This window comes from Diadema setosum, chromosome 7, assembly GCF_964275005.1.
Source record: "Diadema setosum chromosome 7, eeDiaSeto1, whole genome shotgun sequence".
NCBI lineage: Eukaryota > Metazoa > Echinodermata > Echinoidea > Diadematoida > Diadematidae > Diadema > Diadema setosum.
This window is the reverse complement of record NC_092691.1, coordinates 17041371-17065741: the sequence shown is the minus strand read 5'-3', so window position 1 is coordinate 17065741 and position 24371 is coordinate 17041371. Positions and strand designations below refer to the sequence as shown.

The 24371-nt window shown below is 38.3% G+C and overlaps 1 protein-coding gene across 1 annotated transcript; it reads left to right on the top strand.

Moving 5' to 3' along the window:
* The first annotated feature begins 1172 nt into the window (after positions 1-1172).
* On the top strand, positions 1173-21800 carry LOC140230926 (FERM domain-containing protein 5-like). The gene is made up of 12 exons (XM_072311065.1): positions 1173-1342; positions 5410-5514; positions 7289-7331; positions 7922-8101; positions 8558-8681; positions 10132-10219; positions 11165-11317; positions 12703-12791; positions 16443-16508; positions 17846-17914; positions 18532-18611; positions 20242-21800. The coding sequence occupies exons 1-12, from the start codon at positions 1271-1273 to the stop codon at positions 20886-20888; spliced, it is 1716 nt and encodes a 571-aa protein (XP_072167166.1). The 5' UTR covers positions 1173-1270; the 3' UTR covers positions 20889-21800.
* The last annotated feature ends 2571 nt before the right edge of the window (positions 21801-24371 follow it).

The following is a 24371-nucleotide window of genomic DNA, read 5'->3' as shown; positions in this document are numbered from 1 at the left end:
GGACAAAGTCATTATATTGAGATATGCTTTACTAGTCCAATTTGAAAAGATAGGAGTGTCATTGGTATCTATAATTAAATCATGAATGGCCCACTTCAGGATGAGTTATCTTTGGTCTGCCTTTTGTCATTTTCAAATACAGCCCGTACTGAAAGTTCGATATAGATTTTGATAGAAGGAACTACCTATGGTAGTAAACAAAAAAATGACTGTGGGGAATTACTGTCCATTTCTATTCTGTGCCTAAACATCCATTATGATATCTCAGTAATTGGGTCATGTTTAGACTATGGTCACACATTAATTTTCTTTAATTGTTGTAAGAATGATTGTTCATACCAGACTCTACATATTACTACATGTATATATATACAACTGTAGTTCAATTCATTGAGATACAATGCCACCCCATTGTCCTAAATCAAACCGCCCCAAGAGGCTCTTTAAGATTTGTATTGTCAGAGTGACTGTAAACATTCAGTTATAATCCGCGCCCAAGGGAAACCTGTGCATAAAACAAAAGATGTCCTTATATATATTTTTTTTAAATTCAGAAAACATCCATATGAAGTAAAACACAATGACAACACAAAGGTGCTTGCTGCTGTGCTGTCGTTTATCTCGTATAGTCGTTGAATTTGTATCAATTGTTAGCAGCTATAGATGCACTGAGGTAGATAGCTGGGTCCGTAAAGAAGAGATGAGAATTATGTTCTTGTTGTGAAAATCATACCAGATGAAGAACTGGGAAGTAAGTTATTGATAGACATTTAATCAAATCACAAATTATTAAGAAAAGCATACCAGAATGGCAACAAGTAGGCCTAATGCACTACATAGTACAAGTACATTGTACATGTGTTTGTGAAAATAAACAAAAGACCAAGAACCACAAGACCACATTGAGCAATACGTTTCCTTTTTTAGCTTTCGGGGCCACGGGGGGGGGGGGGGGTGGGGGTGGTTGTTGTCGTCTTCCGTTAATATGCAGCTGCCGTGCACGCCCGCTTCGCGCGCTTGCCAATTGCGCTTGTGATCTACCGAAAAATGTGTGGTAGAGCTAGAGCTCCAGCAAAGCGGCTATACAAACCAGGAGTGTGTAGATGTGTAGATCAAGCGCACACAGCGCAAGCGCACTGTATGCGCTACATGATATACTGCATTGACACCTGTCAGGCGGGATGACTAAGTCGGCATCGTTTCTTTTTTCTCCGAGTGATAAAGCCAATCCATATGAGTGTCATCCCTTTTGTTTAGCTTTCGGTTAATCATGGAGCATCGATACCACTGTATTATCAAGCTTTTAGACGAACAAGTGGAGTCAATCAACGTCGAATTCCAGGTAGGAACATACCAGCTAAACATAACGAGTATGTTAAAACTTCCTCAGTCCCATACGTGAGTATGCGCGTTGTATGGGACACCGCAAAGTCGAACGGGTTTGTGTGTCGGTTAACAGTCGATAGACCTAACAGTTAGATGTTATACTATAGGACAGGGCTGTCAACGATCAATTCGAGTGAGAGTTTGGAGTGAGACACTGTGAAGGAGCGAGCGACTGCACTGGGGGGTATGGGGGTTGGACCACCGGGGATAACCCCGGGCCGGGGCGCTGTTTGTTTGGTAATCAAATAATTGGTATGTGATTGTTGTATCAGTGACAGTGTATGTTGGTGTTTAAGTGTTTACTATTACTGTGCTGTAGGGTAACATCCCCAGTATTCGGTCACTTAAGCTTTTTTGCAATATTTTTCAAACTAAACTAATACATACATACATCATATCTACAGCAATGTACTGATGTATGTGAAATATATCAAATTTCTTTAATCTAAATTTTCATTTTGTTAAATATCACACAGAATTTCACAAAATCCCAAAATATGTCACCTTGAAAATTCCCCAGAATACGGTCACCGCGATCGCGCGACCAGTAATCGGTCACGTGATATGCACGTTCAAAGTCAGTGCGTGTTCAAGGCAGCTGAAAAATGCGCCGCGCGCTACCTTGTTGGCGCGCAATAAATTACATCGGCGACGTTGCGGCGCCCGGGCGTTGGTGACCGAATACTTTGGGGAATCGGTACTTCCATTCAACCCTTGTACATGAGACACTGTATCGGTACGTACGGAAATTTTGTTTTTCTTTTGCATTTTTGAGGATACCATCACACTCCAAGCTTGCGATAAGCAAAAAATCCCGTGAGAGAACGGCATATTTCTCAATTTTTAGCGCTTTTTCGGCGACCCATACTCTTAAAACTGGGCTCAATCTGCGCGCGCTTTTGGAAAGTAGCGCCAGTTCTGCACTTTTGACGGTACAATTTGGGATTTGGGATGGATTTTTGGAGGGGGCTAAGGGAGTTTCCTGTTGTGAATGAGTGTGCAAGTATGTGAATTGATGTGATTTGTGTGTGTTGTGACAGTGGAACTTACTGGCTGGTGACAAGTGATAAGTGACCGAATACCGGTAGCTGACCATATAATACTGGTACCCTTACCCTACTGTAACATAGGGCCTAAATTCTACTGTAACTGCTACCAGCAGCCCCATGCAGGCCTCGAAATAGGATTTTGGAGGGGCAAGGCCATTTAGAAAAGGGCACTTTTTCCAAGAGGCCAGGGCACTTAGTCAGTCAGAGGGGCACCAAGGCCACATTGGAAAGGGCATGTTTGGTGTTTATGAAAAAAGAAAGAAGAAAAACAAACCGAGAAAAACAAACAAACACACACACACACACACACACACACACACACAAAGTGCAACACACAACAAAAACCTCTTCCCTACAGCTGTAACACATTCCCGATCTCCGCGTTTCTATCAGGTGAAACGACATTTTTTAAAACAGGAATAAAACAACAGTAGGTATTGATTGAAACTCGACACCCTTTCAGGCCAGCCAGGCCAGGCTGCCATGAAACTTCAAAGCACATTCCGACAGCTGGCTGGCAAAACCACAAGGCAAAGGAATTTGCGCGCGCGTGTAGCATGCATGCTATGATTAGTCTGTGACAGACAGTTCATGACCTCCAAGAATGCGCCAGTACGCGCGGTTTCTTCTGTTGATTGGTCTCTCTCTCTGAGCTCTCTCCACCCCTCCCCATTCCCCAGTCTGGCACACCTTGGCATCGTGGGATTTTTCTTTTTTCTTGGTGAACTTGGAGTTCACTCTTTACTACTCTATCTGAATATGCGCTGCCGATGCCTAGCTAGTACATACTCGCGGCCGCTGCGCTGCGGAGGCAGTCGGGACGGTAAAAGCCGGTCGGGCGTACATGTACGTACGTACACGTCGTCTCGTATCTCGGAAAGATACTTTGAGATTGAATCAGATATATCGGGACGCGAGCGCGAGTGAACTGAAGGTATGATATTTGAGATCAGGAAAGTTGTTCAAGCTTATTAAAGAGACTTTGAGAAAGGGCATATTATACATCATAAATAATAACTTTCATTCTAAAAGGGCACCACGGCCCCAAGAAAAAGGGCACATTTTTTTTTGGCCGTAACTTTGATCAAAAAACAAAAGGCATTGCGGCCAACGAGAGGGGCACCGACGGCCATGGCCGTCGGTGGCCGTCGGTTAATTCGAGGCCTGCCCATGGATACGCATAGCATAATGGGGCTGCGGACTGTAGCATTCAGGATCATGACAGGGTAGTATCGCGGACAAATATCAACTCAAAATCGAAAACTTTCTTCAATTTAAAGACTTACCAGTGAAGTTGAAGTATTGACAACAGGGGTTGTGCAACGTTTGGTTCTGTCAATAGTCCCTTTCTTTTCGAATTGATGACTTAATTTGACTCGGTCGAGAGGAACCTGGGAAAGCTACACTGAATTGACGGCCAGCGCATGCACACACATCACATGCGCACACATTTCAAATCCATTGAATGGATAAGATGTCTTTGTGCGCATGCGCTGGCCGTCAATTCAGTGTAGCTCTCCCAGGTTCCTCTTGACCGGGGCCCTGTTTCATAAAGCTGTTTGTAAAGTTACGAACAACTTACGAACGACTGGTGATCAGTTCTTGTGCTGAATTATGGAAATTCTGGTAAGTATAGCACATTGAACTGATCACCAGTCGCTCGGAAGTTGTTCGTAACTTTACGAACAGCTTTATGAAACAGGGCCCGGGTCACATTAAGTCATCAATTCGAACAGAAAGGGACTATTGAAAGAACCAAACGTTGCACAACCCCTGTTGTCAATACTTCAACTTCACTGGTAAGTCTTCAAATTGAAGAAATTTTTCGATTTTAAGTTGATATTTGTCCGCGATACTACCCTGTCATGATCCTGAATGCTACAGTCCGCAGCCCCATTATGCTATGTGTATGGGGCTGCTGGTCGCAGTTAGGCCTACTGTAAATTTAAATGTATTATAGTGTAACCCGGGGGAGGGGGGGCGCTCCTTGTACACAGTTATACTGCTCCTTGTACACAGTTATACTGTGGGAGCGCCCCGAGTTGAAAGAGTGCTGTCACGAACATTCGAAGACGACCCCAAATTTTCGCGGCTCTATATATAAGTTACGTATTTCACCAGAAAAAGTTTTGTTACTTTTAATACTCTAGCCCTGGTTCTACATGCATACGTCTCTTGTCTGGATTATCTAATTCATACTTGCCATTCACTTGCACACTTTGAAACTGATCCTACGGTCTTGAAAAGATGTTTTTCTAACGAACTCTACGAGTCCATCTCCATTCTCCCTGTTCCTCCCTTCGTGTGTCGAAACAACCTTTGTGAAAGTTTTCCATTGTTAACAATTGCCCCGTCACTGTACAGGCATGCTAACCTGGAAACATTAAACTGCACATTACTTGAATATGACACCATTCTGAAGCAAATAATCTTCACACAATAGATATATACACATGTAATGTACTCTTAAATGAATCCCACAAGGATTGGAACAATCATCCCCCAGCATTCCCACTGATCAGTTACTAGCCATCCTCTTTAAGCACAGAGTCAGTGTATTAATCTTAATCATGATGAATGTGGTAAAAGATAGTTCTAGCACTAAGCAAATTTAGTTGGTTACATGAACATGACACCATAGTGTAGAACTCTAGATGATTTTATAATCAGGAAGTTCCATTTTCATGTTCTTCTTGACAAGGATACAGAACTGTGTATGTAATGAGAGCAACATCCAATGACTTAACATGACACTAATTTGTACAGGAAAGTAGTACATGTACAATGTAGTAGAGGAATATTCAAATGTTGTTAGCAGTACATTTAATTTTTTTCCCCCATCAATTGTAAAAGTAACAATGCCAGATGTAGTGCAGACCCAACAAACAAGTACAGTTGTGTAACAGAATGATGAAGCACTATGTCATCTAACTGCACTATTCAACATTGAATGATTTTTTCCTTTCATATACAGAAAGACAGTAAAGGACAGTATCTACTTGACCAAGCATGTGATGCCCTTCGATTGGCTGAGAGAGAGTATTTTGGTCTCCGCTTTGTGGACCATCGCAAACAAAGGGTAAAATGGCACATTATAGTGAGATGACTTTATGAGATATGCAGCATCATGCTACATTGCAGTAGTGACATGAAATAAATGGGACCGTCATCAATATATGACATATGATTACATTACAGATATTACATTCTGTGCCATGACAGCTGAGGTAGCAGCCTTCCATTATGTGGGACAATATGGTAGGGCATTGAACTGGCTCAAGAAAACTATCTGTGAAACAGAATGAAAAATTTTGGACACTAAACATAGAAGTAACTTTGAATAACAAATCTGCTCTTATAGCCTCCATTTTTTGGAAATATAAAGTTAATCATAAATTATAGCAGTCAAACCACCAGTACAGATTATAAAGGTCTATCAGAATTAGACTTTCATTAATCTGGAAAATGTGAAATGTTCCCCTAGGCTTTAAATAGAATTATCCACGGGATGACATGATATCAAAATCTCAACCCCTTTGAATCTTACGCTAACATGCACATACTCTTATTTTTTTTCCATAAAATCCTGTTTGTTTGTTGGTTTTTTTTTTTTCAATTTCTCCCACAGTTCCTGTAGTTATAGAATTGGTTGTAATGTAAAATGTAAGCATCACATTGGGTTAATGGTAAAATCGCTCTTTGGAGGCCTGAAGAAGGTAAGGCTTTGTCCCCAGGAATATGCAAAAAAAAAGTTTTTTTAGGGTATGCTTCATGCTTCAAAGGGAAAATTGACACTTAACACTTTGCCTATTCATCCAAGATACAACAGTAGACTTTATTCAGTACTTTGGTAAATAAATATTAATACATAAGGTTAAAAAAGCCAGATTAAAAGTTGTGAATCCGTGAAAATATTCATTATGTTTAAGTAAATTGTGTGTTTAAAGGTAGGGAATCCCATTTGCATGCCTCAAATGAAGAGTTGTATAAATACAGTGGTATGTTGAAGAGAGTATCATTTTAGAAACTCCCATAAAGTATTGAAAGTGGAAGATAACATTTAATACATTTTTATTGACCGTTAGATTTTGAATTGAATTTTTTTCGGGGCTCACCGTAAATTCCAGTTCATTACTAGGCTACCTTTGCAGACCCATGCACTGCATGTGTGTCCATCATGTATATTTTGTGAAGAAAGTTTATCAAAACTTACAAACATTTCTATATACATTCTTGCCACACACTCTATATGTTATTACATCCGCTCTTATATACTTTTAGATTTGTGTTTTATAGATAAAAAATACAGAAGACTGCAACAAAAATGCTTAAGTGTGGCTGACACACAGAACTACTGAGTAGTTGAGTTTTGTGCATTATTCAAATTGTAGATAACTGTTGACTTCCAAATTTCTCAGCAGTGGCCTAAACAAGTCCCCTGAGGTTCATATTTAGTGTTTTGCTGCATTTTGGGAGGTCTGTAAAAGGTATCCCCTACCTTTAAGTAAAAAGGCACATGTTAATGAGCTACTTTAATTGGTTAGTATCAATTAGTCTGACAGTTATTGAGATATAGTGTTGACAAAATCTTCTTCTATTCTGATAAACCCATGTTGGATAAGAAAGGGAAATAACCCAAGAGTGAACAAAGAAAAGAATTCTTACAAATAAAGAAAACAAATGTATGAGTAAGCAGAGGTAACCTTATGGGAACCAAATGATGGGAATGACTCCTTTGTATCTAGGTATCATCCAATGGTTTACTGTTTTGCATGAATGGAAACCGCTGTATGATTTTGTGTTGTTATCTTTTTTTTTTTTTTCCTTTGTTTCTACTACTTCTGTATTTCCAGCATTGGCTCGACTGCAAGAAAAATGCCTTGAAGCAGATGAAGGGTATGTCATCTTCAGTGTTTTCAGAGCAGGTCAACATGTACTAGGTTACTTACATGTACATGCATATTTTCATAACAAAGGGTATTCCTACCAACCACAAAGCTTGCCTGAGACTTGCCACGCAAAGCAAGAATGGATGCATGGAAGCTGGATTCCAAATACTGAGATATGTTGAATAATGACAGCTTAGCTTATTGACTTTTTCCAGCAGCATCAGTGGAAAATGAGATTACATCAGTAAACCAGCTAATTGTATTTATTTTTTACATTGAGATAATTATTATTGTGTTTTAATTAGGTAAAAAATTAGTAAAAGATAATATGTTAGCATAGGAAAGGAGAATGACTATGTATTGGTAGAAAACACCTTGAACCAATCATTTCTTGTTCGTATTCTAAATTTGTGATTGTAAGTCGCCTTCTTTTCATACAAAACTTGTCAGTTCTTAATGGTAGATGGTTCTGAAGAGATGGTCTGCACAGCAGTATTTTGTTGTTGTTCTTGTCTTTGCGATAGTCTGTTCATAATTCATTATTTCTAACGAAACTTGTCTTCATTTTTCCTTAATTTCTCTTTGCACATATTTTAGGAATGGGCCCTCCCTACAAAGTGGTGTTCAGATTTAAGTTCTACCCGGGAGACCCGTATACCTTGAAGGAGGAAATCACACGCTACCAACTTTTTCAGCAATTGAAGAGAGATCTGTTGCACGGTCGCCTCGTCTGTTCTTTTCAAGAAGAGGCCATGCTTGGAGCTTGCATTGTACAATGTTAGTTCTCTTCATAATTTCTATTAAAACTTGCAATATTGCCTGTATATCAGTAGTTTTGTTGTTGTTGTTTATTTCTCAAAAGTGTCTAAACTTACACATCTTCTTTCATTTTCAGTTATCAGTGGATTGGCTTAGTTTTGGCTCATTCAGAGTGGTTTATTCAAATTATTCTGTCATAGCAAAAGTTAAATCACTGCCTCTGCAGATAAAAATGAATAAATTTAGATAAAAACATAACAGACATTTTGCAGACATCTTGCCAACAGCACTACCATCAACATTGTGATGACATATTCCATTTTTGACAATTTGCTCGATTCTTCATACAGCTTTCACTGCGGTAATTCAAACCAAAGTCCTAGGTTTAAACAAACGTTCAGCCATGCCAGTGATACACTTATAGCTTGTTTAGACACAAGTAGTTGACTTTTACCATTCTACATTTGAATGCAGCAAACTTGGAGGACTACAACCCTGAGGAGCACCTGCCAGGTTATGTGTCCTACTACGCTATGTTTCCCAAGCAGACTCAGAAACTACAGATTCGAGTGGAGGAGCTCCACCAAACAGCTTTGAGGTGAGGCTAGAATACTGACACTTACACTGATACAATGTTCTAAGAATATCACAGGCATTACACTGATGACAAAAAGGGCAGCGTGGGCATTGTGCCATTAAGAAGACCAGGGAAATAGTGTGAGGTATTTCAGCATCCTTCATATTTTTATACATGTTGCAAATGAGAGTAGGAGCCATATCTGCTTGTCCAACATTTCGCTCGTCGAGCTCAAGTTGTTGATGTTATTGGTATTCATGATGTGCTATGTGAATCTTAATCAACATTGTTAGATATCTGAATCTACTCGTGTCAGTCTTTTGAAAAGCTTATGGGACCACTCAGCTCCAATCCTATTAGTACCCCACCTGCATTGTTATTGCATTGCTATTCGCAAGTTTAACAGTTAGATTCACATGACTAAATTGAAGGGAAACAGCTCAAGAGCCCCCAATAGGCAGTAGGAGTGCTAACATTGTGTCTTTTTTCTTTCTATCCTTTTTTTTTGGGGGGGGGGGGGGTTGGAGGGGAGAAGAGTGTAGTGGCATTCATATACATTAAGTCCTGTTTTTTTATGGGGGTAGGATGTTAATTTATTTTTGTAGCACTCTTCAAGTATTTAACCCTATTTTAACTGGGCTATTTGAGACCAAGTTTTTACTGGGGGGGGGGGGGGTCAATTTGACCCCCCCCCCCCCCCCCATCAGATCTTGCCGCCGATTGCGTGATCACCGCAAAATTTTGCCTGAACATGGAGCCGGATGTCAACTAAAATATTACATGGTCATACAATAGAAAAATGTTGATTTTATATTTTTTAATAAATTAATTATATAAATGCAAATTTACGCATGAAATCATATTTTCACCTATAACTCCATCAAAAAAGAATTAAGGATTGCTAAATTTTTGTGTCAGAGTTCCTAAAGACACATCAAACAATTTTCTTGTAAAAAAATAGCGCAATCAAAATCAGTTTCTTTTGTTTTTATTGCTTTGTTAATTTTGTATGTATTTTATTGTTTTCTATTGTTTTTTCGACCTTTTGTTTTCTATTGTTTTTTCACCAAAATTTGTTGCAGGCACTTTTTCAAGCTTATCTACATTAGCATTGATTAATTTCAATGTTCAGAAGTTGAAATAATCTAATTTATATCAATTAAAAAAAAAAAAAAAAAACACAATTTGCATTGGATTTGCACATGAAATCATGAATTGAGCTGTTTTCGGGTTGACATGCATAATAATATGCAAAACATTGCGCAACTTCAGAACGGTGTACCCGGACGTCGCAAATTTGGTCTCAAAATATGCGTTGCGGAATCGTGGCGCGTAATGTCGAGGGGGGGGGGTCAATTTGACCCCCCCAGTTAAAATAGGGTTAAATAGAAGGCTTGTCAATGTGGTTTAGAGCTGCCCTGAAAGACCAAATTATCCACTAGTTTATTCACTCTGTCCTACCTGCGTCCAGGGGTCTAGAACCAGCTCAGGCTGAATTCAAGTTCATTGAGACAAGTCACAAGCTGGATACATATGGAGTGGATCCACATCTTGTCCGGGTGAGTCAGTTCAGACTATGTATTGTGGAGTCAGGTCATTTGTATGTTTTTGCAGAGAACTATTGAGATAATGGCCATTTGCATTTTGTAGCAAATAGGTAGAGACAGTGAAAATGTGAGAAGAGTGTATTAATCCAGTAGCTGTACTTAATTTGATGGCAAGATACATCAAGCAGTCAATAGCATTATTACAATGGGACTTTCTGTTAGAGGGACAGAAACTGTATTTCAAAATCTCAATCTGCTCTGTATAGCACTTTGGAAAGAGAAAAGGGGAAAAGCAAATATGGGGGAACCTTGTGACTTTGGCTTCATAGTTATTTTAAAAGGACAGTTCATGCATGAGATATGTCGCAATATCTAATCATATTACAGAGGTAACAATGACTTGAATGGCAGAGTAGACGTTCTTATCTGAAGCCACAGCATGCAGCGTGCTGGGTGGTTCTATAAGATTAAAGTTGGTGTGTGCACAGGATGTCGTTTGGAGGTGGAGTTAATGGGTGTTCAATGGAGGACATTAATTCTGTCAGTAATTGAGGCTCACAGCACAATCATATTTTTATACTTTCCTAACTAATGTATTTAACTTGCTAGCAGTGTGTTTCCTTTTTATTTAAATTTCTTGTTACACATTACTCTTCCTGGATGACTCTGTCTTCTACACTCAAGTCTGATTGTGGTAAGTGGAGAGTGCTTTGTTTCAGGAATCTCACTCTCAGTAAGTGCCGGTAGATCAATATTGTGATTCAACGCTTTGGTGAAGTAAGTTTTACATGTGTCATTCAGAAATGGGAAATCTAAATCTTTAATCTTCCCATTACATGAAGAGAGGGAAGTAAAGTCTGATATGTTTAGTCATACATGGAGTAAACACTAGATGACCACTAGATCTGCAACTGTATTTGTTCAAGGGATTTGTGCTGTTGATGTCTTGACATTTAGGATATGTATGGCACCCAGCTGTACATTGGCCTTACCTTTCGGGGCGTCCTCCTCTTCCGTGGCAGCATGCTGTTGCAGACATTCAAGTGGGACACAGTCAGGAAGTTTTCACAGGAAGGGAGGGCAGTGATAGTACATGCAGTCTCCCATGAGGTGAGGAAGACCAGAAACCAATTGGAAATGAAAGGAGCATCTCTCGTTTGCCAGCAATCTTCAAGTCATTACAGAACCAGATATCCAAAACTTCTCAGGCCTTTGCATGATGAGATATTCTAACTCACAGCATATACTTTATAATAATTGATGTGTATTGGGCCTTTTTTCATATCAATTAAAAATGAAGCAACAAGTCACTCAAAAAAGTATAAAAGGAAATACATGAGCTAGTTTGTTCTTTAATTTCACATCCTGAAATTGGTGAATTTCACTGATCGCAGAAGTTGTAGAACTAAGTGTGCGTGTATGATTGACATAGATCAATTTATTGCCAGTGAGGGCTAGAAGCTTTCAAAATCTGTACCTTTTTGTTTCTGGATGCTGTGTATTCTCTGGATTTGACAGCTTTCTGGACCCTGCAGTGAAGAAATATTACCTGGTCACGCAATTAAGTATTGCAAACTTTAAGATCTTATTCAAAGCAAGACCTCATAAAATATATATCAGGCTGATATGATTCGGTCATCACCTTCATTATTACAATATTTTCCACCATTACTGCACATAACTGCACTAGACTATTGCCAACCCAGGGCCAGATTTACATACTAGATTGTTCCTTTTGTGTTGCAATACCTGCATTGACTGCAGCAACAACTTGAATGCTCTCAGCTGATCACTTGTTTCCTGACAATTGCCATTTTCATGGCAATTCATAACAGCTAGGCTGTGTACATGACAAATAATTCCGTATTTGACTACAAATGGTGTACAAACAGTGAATGGTTATGAGTGCAATGGCACAAGATGAGATGCTCAATTCTTTGCCTCGTTGAATAAAGCGTATCTTGTTTTCACAGAATGCAAAATCTTGTTCCTTTACACAAATAAAGACTGGTCACTATTTGTTTTATACAACACCTCAGACATCAACAAATGTTGGTCATGCTGATTCCTGAATTTAGTGCTGAAATTGCAACCGTTTTTTGTGAAAGGTGAATGCTTGGTTTATGGCACGGTCAAATAAGGAAGCGATTGGTTGAAATTATTGACAGTGGAGAAGTGATTGAGCATGCTCTTTAACTGAGTGTGCCCTGCATAAAAACTACCGGTATATAAATTATGACGTCAGAGGAGTACAATAGTGCAACACTACAAGTTGGTTATGAGCCTATCATGAAAATAAATACGAAGGGATGATGTCAGAGTGGGAATCCAGAATTATACAACACCTGATTAGAATGTAGCTATCCGATTGGTCGATTGCCCATTATGTGACATTTAGTTAAAAGTTAAAGTTGATCATAACTTATTAACTTTTTCTCAAGGGTGTTATCATAACAAATTGGAAATTTATTCACATTTGTATTTTTTCTCATCAGAAAAAAGTAAACCACAGGTACTGGCTTGCCAGTGAAACTGCTGCAGAGCATTTGTGGAAATGTGCAATAGAGAATCAAGGATTTTATCAGTGAGTAAACATTTTATCTTTATTTTCTATGTAATGGTGCTTTGGGCAAGAACTTTTTCTCTGACCTTTCTTCTGTGGATAGTAATTTTCTCTGTGTGAAAATTGTTCATTACAGCCTACCTTGAACTCCTATTAGCATGATATTACCTTACAAAAAACAAACAACAAAAAGTCATGTTATGATGGTTCAGATGTGAATGTTCACTATTTCATGACTACGTGGTAAGAAGCATTTAATCAAGTTAGTGAAACTTATTCACTCATATTTCATACAGGTACGCAAGTTTACAAAACCAGTGTACCAAAATAAGTTTGGAGTAAAGTGTCCATTGCTAAGGGGCAAAAGTCACGGTCAAATTTTAAAAATGCAACATTTGCAAGATATAGATCTGTAAAATATTAAATGCCAGCACACCTTCATAGAGAACAGATTAACGTGACAAATAACTGGTAAACATGAGGAGTCTGATTTTCCAAAGTGAGGATTCAGTAGTTACAGACATGTTGTTCATTGAATCAGAAAAGACAAATCTTACAGTCTTTGCTTTTTCCTAGTATTTTCTTGTCATCAGTGTGTCTAAATGCAAAGAGAATATCTGTGTTGATTATTGCAAAACAGCAAACCCTTGTTGACTGATGTGTTTTTGTCGAGCCCACCGGAGATGGAGAAGGGATCGCCTGCGGCGTCTGTCCGTTCATCGTCCGTCCGTCCGTCGTCTGTCCGTAACGCTACAAAAACTTCAATAACTCTTTACTCTGGGCTTCAATTGCAATCAAACTTCGAGGGAAGAGGGGTCATACAAAGTTTCACATTTTACCATATATGCGGGTCACCTCAAGGTCAAAGCTCACAGACAGGGGTCACGTTTCTATTATGGGTCATAACTTTTGATCCATAACTCCATTTGTGACTTAACTTGGATGGTAGATGTCCCTTGGGGAGTGGATGGTCACCACAAGGTCAATGGTCACAAGCATGGGTCAACGAACTTTTAGAGCCCAATGTTAAGTTTTTATGGCGCGTTTCTATTATGGGTCATAACTTTTGATCCATAACTCCATTTGTGACTTAACTTGGATGGTAGATGTCCCTTGGGGAGTGGATGGTCACCACAAGGTCAATGGTCACAAGCATGGGTCAACGAACTTTTAGAGCCCAATGTTCAGTTTTTATGGCGCGTTTCTATTATGGGTCATAACTTTTGATCCATAACTCCATTTGTGACTAAACTTGGATGGTAGATGTCCCTTGGGGAGTGGATGGTCACCACAAGGTCAATGGTCACAAGCATGGGTCAACGAACTTTTAGAGCCCAATGTTAAGTTTTTATGGCGCCTTTCTATTGTGGATCATAACTTTTGATCCATAGGTCCGTTTGTGACCAAACTTGGATGGTAGATGTCCCTTGGGGAGTGGATGGTCACCACAAGGTCAATGGTCACAAGCATGGGTCAACAAACTTTTAGAGCCCAATGTTAAGTTTTTATGGCACGTTTCTATTATGGGTCATAACTTTTGATCCATAACTCCATTTGTGACTTAACTTGGATGGTAGATGTCCCTTGGGGAGTGGATGGTCACCACAAGGTCAATGGTCACAAGCATGGGTCAACGAACTTTTAGAGCCCAATGTTAAGTTTTTATGTTGCGTTTCTATTATGGGTCATAACTTTTGATCCATAGGTCCGTTTGTGACCAAACTTGGATGGTAGATGTCCCTTGGGGAGTGGATGGTCACCACAAGGTCAAAGCTCACAGGCAGGGGTCAATGAACTTTTAGAGCCCAATGTTCAGTTTTTATGGCGCGTTTCTATTATGGGTCATAACTTTTAATCCATAACTCCATTTGTGACTAAACTTGGATGGTAGATGTCCCTTGGGGAGTGGATGGTCACCACAAGGTCAATGGTCACAAGCATGGGTCAACGAACTTTTAGAGCCCAATGTTAAGTTTTTATGGCGCCTTTCTATTGTGGATCATAACTTTTGATCCATAGGTCCGTTTGTGACCAAACTTGGATGGTAGATGTCCCTTGGGGAGTGGATGGTCACCACAAGGTCAATGGTCACAAGCATGGGTCAACAAACTTTTAGAGCCCAATGTTAAGTTTTTATGGCACGTTTCTATTATGGGTCATAACTTTTGATCCATAACTCCATTTGTGACTTAACTTGGATGGTAGATGTCCCTTGGGGAGTGGATGGTCACCACAAGGTCAATGGTCACAAGCATGGGTCAACGAACTTTTAGAGCCCAATGTTAAGTTTTTATGTTGCGTTTCTATTATGGGTCATAACTTTTGATCCATAGGTCCGTTTGTGACCAAACTTGGATGGTAGATGTCCCTTGGGGAGTGGATGGTCACCACAAGGTCAAAGCTCACAGGCAGGGGTCAATGAACTTTTAGAGCCCAATGTTCAGTTTTTATGGCGCGTTTCTATTATGGGTCATAACTTTTAATCCATAACTCCATTTGTGACTAAACTTGGATGGTAGATGTCCCTTGGGGAGTGGATGGTCACCACAAGGTCAATGGTCACAAGCATGGGTCAACGAACTTTTAGAGCCCAATGTTAAGTTCTTATGGCGCCTTTCTATTGTGGATCATAACTTTTGATCCATAGGTCCGTTTGTGACCAAACTTGGATGGTAGATGTCCCTTGGGGAGTGGATGGTCACCACAAGGTCAAAGCTCACAGGCAGGGGTCAATGAACTTTTAGAGCCCAATGTTCAGTTTTTATGGCGCGTTTATATTATGGGTCATAACTTTTAATCCATAACTCCATTTGTGACTAAACTTGGATGGTAGATGTCCCTTGGGGAGTGGATGGTCACCACAAGGTCAATGGTCACAAGCATGGGTCAACGAACTTTTAGAGCCCAATGTTAAGCTTTTATGGCGCCTTTCTATTGTGGATCATAACTTTTGATCCATAGGTCCGTTTGTGACCAAACTTGGATGGTAGATGTCCCTTGGGGAGTGGATGGTCACCACAAGGTCAAAGGTCACAGGCAGGGGTCAACGAACTTTAAGGGCCCAATGTTAAGTTTTTATGGCATGTTTCTTTTTTGCCATAAATTTTTACCCTTTTATATCTCTTTTTTTTAAATCTGTTATATCCCATTCGCGTACAATTTCTTGTACGCGAATGGGCGAGGCACATTATGGCACTTGCCTTGTTCAGACAGTGACTTGAAGGGATGTATAGATCGGGTTGAGATGGATGGGACCCAGCTTTTATTAGGACCACTTTCTTTTGGATATCTCATCCATTTATAATAAAATGAATCACTTATGCACTATGAAAGAGCATACAATTTTAAGAGGAATTAAAAGTTTGGTGTTTGTTTGTTTGTTTTTTAATGAAATTGTTGTTTAGATATCTGAGATATCCAAAAACAGAGTGGTCCTAATAAAAGGTGGGATCCACCCACCTCAACCAAAACTATACTATCCCTTTAATATGTTACCTTCAAATTTCTCTGTCACTGTACCATAGTAGAGGTGGGGATGACAATGCTCCTTCATTCCTAGTGCTGTATGATAAAGCTTATAGATAGAGGCGTCATCATTTCCTGGCATGATTTTATGGCCCAATCCCTTGCTAATTGTCTCACCCACTGCCGGACTCATTCTGCTTGTTACAGGAACAAAGTTACCAAAGGACTTAAAAGGAGCAACAGTTTCCTGAGGAGAAACCGCTACAGCTTCAGGTTAGTTTACATGCATGTTATATTGCCTTTCAAGGGTGTACCAGTTAGTATGTCCACTTGGCAGTTTTGAAATGTAGAACATGTCACGTTTCTCTTTTTGCAGCTTCAGCATATATAAACTTTGAAATAAAGAAAAAAAAAAAACAGGCCTAGACAAAAGTTGCCTCATGTTTAAACATCTCTGTTGATCTTCATCATGTTTGTATGAAAAATTTAATGTAATGGAGAATGTTGATTCCGATGAAGCTTTCTTGGCAATATAAGCAACCATAAACAGACTCCATTTTCATTATGCCTCCGCCACGAAGTGGTGCCGGAGGCATTATGTTTTCGGGTTGTCCGTCCGTCCGTCCGTCCGTCCGTGTATACTTAGTGTATACATGTATTACCCAATTAAGATTCTCTGGTGAAAGTTTGGGTCATGAGGTCAAAGGTCAAAGGTCAAAAGGTCAAGTAAAAATATCAAAACTTCTTTTTTTTCTCCGTGCCTTGGAAAATTGTTCAAGGTATCTTCATGGAACATAGTATATACATGTACTGACTGGAAGTGATTATCTAGAGAATGTAGGGTTCATGGGGTCAAAGGTCAGGGGTTAAAGGTCAAGTGCAACACTTCAAAATTTTACTATTTCCCTCATATTTATGCAATGCCAGCAGGGTTATTATTTTTTTACACTTGGTGTATGCATGTGTAACCTAATAGAAATTCTCTGAAAAGTTTTTTTTTTCTTCTTTTTTTCCCTCAAAGGTCAAAAGGTCAAAGATCAAGTGAAAGTGCTGAACTAACTTTTTCCTCCATATCTCAAAGTGGCTCAAGTTATCTTGAAACTTAGTACATATTATGCATGTTCTACCTGAAAGTGATTATCTTATGAATTTTAGGGTCAAGGACCAGATGAAAATGGTAACAATTTACTATTCAATATAGAAATTGCACTTTTTCTCCACACCTGTACCTTGAAAATTACTCAATGCCTAAATGTATGAATGGGTCAAAGTCAAGTTAAAGTCCTTAAATCCCTAGATACATGCTCTCCTATTCATCCAATTAAACCTAGGTCAAGGAAGGTGAACATTCAACACATTTGTGACAAACTTGTCATTTCAATATTTTGCCAATTTTGTGAAAATGTAATCACACATTGTCCACATGTACTATCTAGACCTATTGGGAAAATCATGCATTATGGCGGGGGCATACCAGTCGCCAAAGCGACATTTCTAGTTGCCAATGACTCTACAGTATGTAAAATTGGACAATTTGTGTTCCATCATCAAATGAGAATGAAATTTAGAATGAAAGAACATTTTCTTTCCTCCTTCGTATATACTTACAGTGGCAGTACACAGATGGAGGCTCTGGAAAACAGCACACACCTAGAAAGGAAAGAGCCCAAAGTTGCAAGGTATCAAAACATTACTTGCATAGGGATTTCTTACACATTGACGTAAGTAAGCACTGAATTAAGTGATGAATTCAGTGCTTATTTACGTTGATGTTGGGCAATTTGTCAATCAGTTGCAATAAAAACAACTCAACGCAAGAATTTGATTAATTTGAGTAATATGCAGTACCCACTGTGTGCTACAAGGATTTGTAGAACCAGTACTGGCTGTCGGGCGGGAGCTGGATGTCCTTGTGGATAAGATGCCTGTCCGACAATCAGGAGGTCGTTGGTTCAAATCTAGCACTAGTATGTATGCCCATGATTTTTTTTTATTATGGCTACTACTACATCATTGATTAATTTAGTGCTTATTAACGTCGATGTAGGGCAATTTGTCAATCAGTTGCAATAAAAAACAGTTTGACGCAAGAATTTGATTGATTTGAAGAATTGTTAGGAGTTTTACCACATGCTTACAAATTTCCCTGTGTTTATGTTCAAAATGGTAATTTACCTGCTGAGGTCGGGCTGATTTTGCTACAACATGCATTTTCCATAGACACCTGCCCGAGTGTACTCGGGACTCGTCTTCATCGGGTTAAAAAGGCATTGTCCATTTTGTGTGGTTTTTTTAGGAGTCCACCGCTGATAAGACCTCGTCGCTCACTTCATATTGACCACCCCAGACCAATGAGTGATGCTAGTACGTTTGAAGGTAAAGTAATGTCAAGACTTTTTCATAGTAGTTTCTGATGGTTTTTTTTTTTTTTTTTTTGTAGTGTCAAAACTGGGGCAGAAAAAACAAAGTATCCTGCAAAATAGTCCATTATATCATTTTGTGAATGATACTCTCATGAGGTTTTATTAGTATATTTTGTTTGTTTCTTGCACATCTTACCAGATACAGACTGTTTCTATATTGTTGTAAATCTAGTTGTTTAAATTGTAGTTTTATTAGGCCAGTGTAAAAAAAAAAAGATAAGGATCATAGGATTTTACTGTCACTATTCAAAGACTATTCAGGGCATCATATGTTCATATGGTTGACCCATCTGTTGTCTGTCAGGAGTGGAGTTGCTATTCTTTTAAGTTGTCAACATTTTCTACAGTTTTGTGAAATATTTGCAGCACTTGCATTGCACAAATATTGCACAAATAGTACATATAACTCTATTGTATTAATAGTAAATGAGATACTCAGTTATAGTGATATGACACAGAAATAAAGAAAAATTGAGGAGCTCTTACAAATATATTACCTTGACAACTGTTTGTTGTAGTGCACCAGTGGTGCAAATGTCATGCATGGATGAATTTTTAGCGACTGCATCACTTGTTGAAAAGATGTCTTTCCATGTCTTTTACCAAGCTCTCAAAGAGTCTGATTTGTCAGTAGCTAATTCTGTGAATGCCTTGCAAAGCATAAGAGAATTTAAAGTATACTGATTACTTCATTGTAGGAACAATTATATCTAAAAGTATTTGATGTGTGTGGGATAACAGGAATGTTCAAAAAGTGAAAATGTAATGATTGCTCTTGATTTTCTCTGGCTGTTGATTTTCCCAAATAAGCACTGTTTCAATTTTATACCTTGGCCTTGAAAGGTGCCAGAGACAAAATTGATGTATTTATTTAATTTTTCTTATCAGGGATCAAAATCAGAACAAGACCACTTGCCTATGGCCGGTCAGAAATGGCCAGATATAATGAATGGACAACCTTGATTTCCCCATTTGTCTATCACATATTCCCTTTCTATGGGACATGACAGAGCAGTTAAAAAAAAAAAAAGAAGAAAGTTCACTCACTTGCTCAAACAGGCAAATCTCATAATCATGCTCTTCACAAGCAGGTGCCCGTACTTATACTTTCCTGTCAATTTTTTTTTTCCTGTCCTGTTTTTGTTGACCCTGGTGTGTAGGGTAACTAGAAAATTGCATGACATCACTCAGTATAGTCTGATTCCTACTTTAGAAGGTCAGTTGACATTTTAAAAGGTAAAAAGGTGTCAGACCCAGATGTGGAAAATATGCTGAAAGGAATGCGCAGGAAATACTGGAAGCATGGAATATTTTATGGCATACTTTAAGAGAGAAGCATTAAAAAAAACAAAAAACATATTGTCTCATTATATTTACTTATGTGACTATGTTTGTCTCAGGCTGCTTTCTTTGTATATGCTCAACAAAGACTGCATGTCGTGTACAGGCATTTTGCAAAGACGTTCTTGTATGGGCAGCTGTGCAAAAAAAAGAGATAAATAATGCATTAAATTTCTTTGACAGTAAAAATGAAAATTTGCAGTAGCTATAGTATGAGACCTCTTCAATTACCTTTCATCCAGGTTTCTCAGCACACATGGCATCACAGAATCACTCCACCCCAGTCCGAGAGCTGGACATTCTTCCTCCAATGTTCTCACTGGCTTCGGTAGACACTGAAGATGACACAAGCAGCACAGACACCCAGCCACAGCAGCAGACCACTGTTGGGTCTGCAGGCACAGTAGTCACTGATGGCCAGAATCCAACATGGGACCCACTCCCTAACCTCGTAGAAGAGGAGGAGGTGACGGAGACCAAAGGCCACACTGAAGCCAGTGAAAGTGATGCTCAAGCCAAGCTCAGCCAGATGACTTGTGAGGAAAGCAATAAGCAGCTGGATGGCAGTCTGGCCAAGATATCACAAAAGCCATTCGACAGAAAGGAAGGGGAAATCCCTTCCTCTAGTGCCTACTCCATGATACTTCTGTTCCTCCTGGTCACTCTCACCACCCTCCTCGTTATCTTTCTTCTCTTTGAGACAGATCTCCCTCTGGTGCAGCCTGTGCAAGACTTGCAGCAAGTGTCTGACCTCAGGCATGTATACTATGAGCCAGCCAAATCGTGGATTGTTGACAGGTGGCAAGTCATCCACAATGACTTCATTGCTCCTGCCAGGCGGTACCTTATGGGCCAAGTTGAGACTCTTATGAGACATTTCAGCAATTGAATGTCTCTACTTTTGACCTTTCTGAAAGTTTTATAACCCAACCCCAAGCTTTAGATAGAGTGTTACTGGTGCATCCTTCCAGTAGCATTATAATTCCAGTCTTTGTCTCTCTACAACTTTTTGTAAAGTTTATAATAATATGTGTAGAAGGCTGTATCTTGCCTATCCAAGATATTCATGGATAAAAAGTTATGTATATTCTTAAAAATAAGAATGGTTCATGTGTTCTGCATTTCCAACTGTTTTATGATGGTCAATGAAATTATGTAGGGCATGAGGAGAAACATTTGTGTTACACTTTAACATAAAAAAAGATGTTTTTTGCTATACTATATTTAGATCAATGCTATTTCAAAGTGCAAGTGTTGTTTGATAAGGTCTGCCTTGAAAAGCAGTGTATTAAAACATACATAACTAAATTTCTCAGAGTGAATGACCAAATTTGAAGTGCAAATAGCACCATTCTATCTATTATTGTACATTCTCATTTCTTATGGACCAAATGAAATATTTTGTCATCTGTGAATGGCTGTCATACATATTTTGATCTGAAATCACAATGTGTTCAAACTTCTTTCATAAATATTTTCATTTATAGGTGTTATTGTTCACTGCATGTTTTTTCTAATGCTGGTCTGAGTGGCAGTATGCAATAACAACAACAACAAATGCAAATTGTGTATCAAAGTAACAATAGAGAAATTTTTACTGTGAAAAAAAAGAAGAAAGATGTATCATCTTTATGACCAGATGAACAATGTATCATCATATTTTCAAGACTCTACCCCATCCTATCATTTTATTTTAACAAACTGCGACCCATAGATATTCATCTTTATGTAAATGCAAAATTAATTCATGGTACTTTGCATTACTCACGTTAAAGTGTTAGCTTGCCTTTCTAAACTACAATGTATGTTGTGTAAATGCTTTCCCAGGCACCTATTTTATGTTAAAAAAGAGAAAAAATCATTGCTAACGCTGCAATTTATGAATGAGTGGTTAACTGGCTGAAAAGAAATGTCTTTCCTAATACAATTTTAATTGATTTCATTAGTCACAGTGCTTGATGATTGTAGACATTTGTGCAAATTATTGCCAGCTAGAACATATCTTTGCCTTGAACCGAGGAGGTAGTACTTCCTTGCTTTAACCACCTACAAGTGTATATCCACTGCAAATGTATGTTTTGCATGTGATATATTTTGATTGCATGTTGTGCTTACTCATGTGTTTTGCATGATCTGTATATGATACTGGTACTATTTTGATGTTCTTATGGTTTAATACTGATTGTAGGATTAGCTTTATTATCCTAGTAGCTATCATGAGCCTTGTGTATTTGTTGTTGTCTCTACTGCCATTTTGAATGTGATGATCTTGCTATGGGGATTATTTGAAAAATGGTATAAGTCTAGCACCAGGGAAAGGCACCTAGCACCTCTTCCGTAGGGAAGTCCAGGGGAACGTTTTTTTTTAATAGTCAACCAATTATACCAAATAGTTGAATCAATTCAGTAAGCTCAGGGATGACTTGAACTTTAAATCAAATTTGTCTTCAGGAATTCTGCAAGTCAAATGATCAGAGTTCTGTAAAAGTGGAAATTTTCATGGTGTAATTTTTGCGCATTTTTTGCATGACATGAAACTGGTACAAAAATAAAAGCATACAATTTTATGGTTGTTATGTGTCAACTATTATTGTACATTGTTGATCCTTAACCCTAAAGAGATTGGGCTATTTTGGCGGCTAGCAAGACTTGGAGTGAGGGGGGCACTCACAAAGTAAGCTTCAAATTTGAATAGGTAATTATTCTGCAATTATTCAGATTTGTTTTTGATTAATTCATTATGCTAATTAATGCAGGAAATGAAAACATTGAATGTATATCTGTAAGTAAAGGTTCAAAACTACTATTTTTTGGTATGTAGGCACGATATGTCATGGAATAATATACAACATGATTTTCAATGGGACATTGTGTAAAATGCCAAATCAACAAATTCACAGCAGCTCAAAAAGATTGATGTTGCATAGTTGCATTGAACAATAATAGAGACTCTAATTCTAGCTCTTTTGAGTTGACAGGATTTTTTTTTTAACTTCATTGTTTTCCAGAGAAGATGCACACCTCACAGTGAAATGACATACTTCAAAATTGTGTGACGGTATACCGCATAAAAATGTAAAAGGGCATCAAAATTTAGCAGTGGACATTTTTCTTCTTTTTATTTTTGTATGTCCTCAGCATCTCCAACATATTGTGCATCTGTTATGATAAATGCTGTACAAGCCTGTAAGTATTAATAAGAACATTCACTAAGAGTAACCTGCATTTTTCAGTGTGTTTAAGACAGTATAGACATCTCTAGATAACATTCTAAACTTGTCATGAATTGTCTACAAAATTTATAGAATTGCAGATGACCTTCCAAATGACGGAGTGAAGAAAGAAGGCAGAGAAGGATATTAAATGGTAGATTGAAGTACATTGTGAATTCAGTAGCATCATGCAATGTTCATTATTGCCCACAAGTTTGAATTCATAGTCATAGCAAATACACTGTACTTAGCTATTTTATTGCTATCAACATTCTCATTTTCATGATTGTCCAGAGTTTGGTAGTTAATGATGTTGTTACCATCATATTTTGTGTAATATGGGTTTGCTTTCTTAAAAAGAGATTAAGTTTGTGTAATGTATGGTTTATTAATGTGTAAATATTATTGGTTTGATCTTTGGTTTTTTTTAGTCTGTTTTGCTGAGTGTATGTGTGTATAGCAGAAATATTGATGCATTTCAGTGTGAACACAGAATTCCTCCTTTTGCATCCATAATATAAGAGAGATGCCAGATAGAATAATGTGTTCTTTGTGTTTGTATATGTATGTATTTATTTGCAGAACTATGTAAGTTGCTCTGACAAAGAACATTTTATTGGTTTCTGAAAGTCAGTGAATGTAATTTATTAAGACATATGATGTATTTTAGTCTTATTCTTACAAATGTGCAATTATGTGTGCATTATGCATGGTTTTTAACATTGCCTATTGCCGTATTTGAATCGATTTTTTATATGTAGGGAAAAAATAGCATTGGCAATTTTTCAGTAACTTTGATATTGCTCATAGACTTAAATGTACATGAGAGAGCAATTGCTTAAGCCACAATGTATTCCAAAGATTTGTAACTCTTATGCATGCTCAGAGGTGCAGTAGAAACATGTTTTGTTTTTTTCTTGACATATTTTCCACTTGCTCCATCTCTTGATTATTCTAATCTAATTCCAATCGACCAAGATGCTGCCTGTGACGTGTGGTTTGTGAAAAGCTTGGATTTAATTTTCAACGAGTCAGTTTGAAGTTATTGTTGATCAGTTTCATCCAAACAGTTTTCATCAATTGATTGTACCTGATTGAAAATTAGTATATATCTGTATGGCCATATATACATTATAGGGTAGGAGGCTACGGTCCAAAGT

What these genes read in the sequence shown, in the direction of transcription:
- LOC140230926 (XM_072311065.1), top strand. Translation starts at nt 1,271, where the DNA reads ATGGAGCATCGATACCACTGTATTATCAAGCTTTTAGACGAACAAGTG. An exon ending in TGCCTTGAAGCAGATGAAGG is followed by an intron (nt 7,332 to 7,921) that starts GTATGTCATCTT and finishes CACATATTTTAG; the next exon opens with GAATGGGCCCTCCCTACAAA. An exon ending in TGATGCTAGTACGTTTGAAG is followed by an intron (nt 18,612 to 20,241) that starts GTAAAGTAATGT and finishes CCTTTCATCCAG; the next exon opens with GTTTCTCAGCACACATGGCA.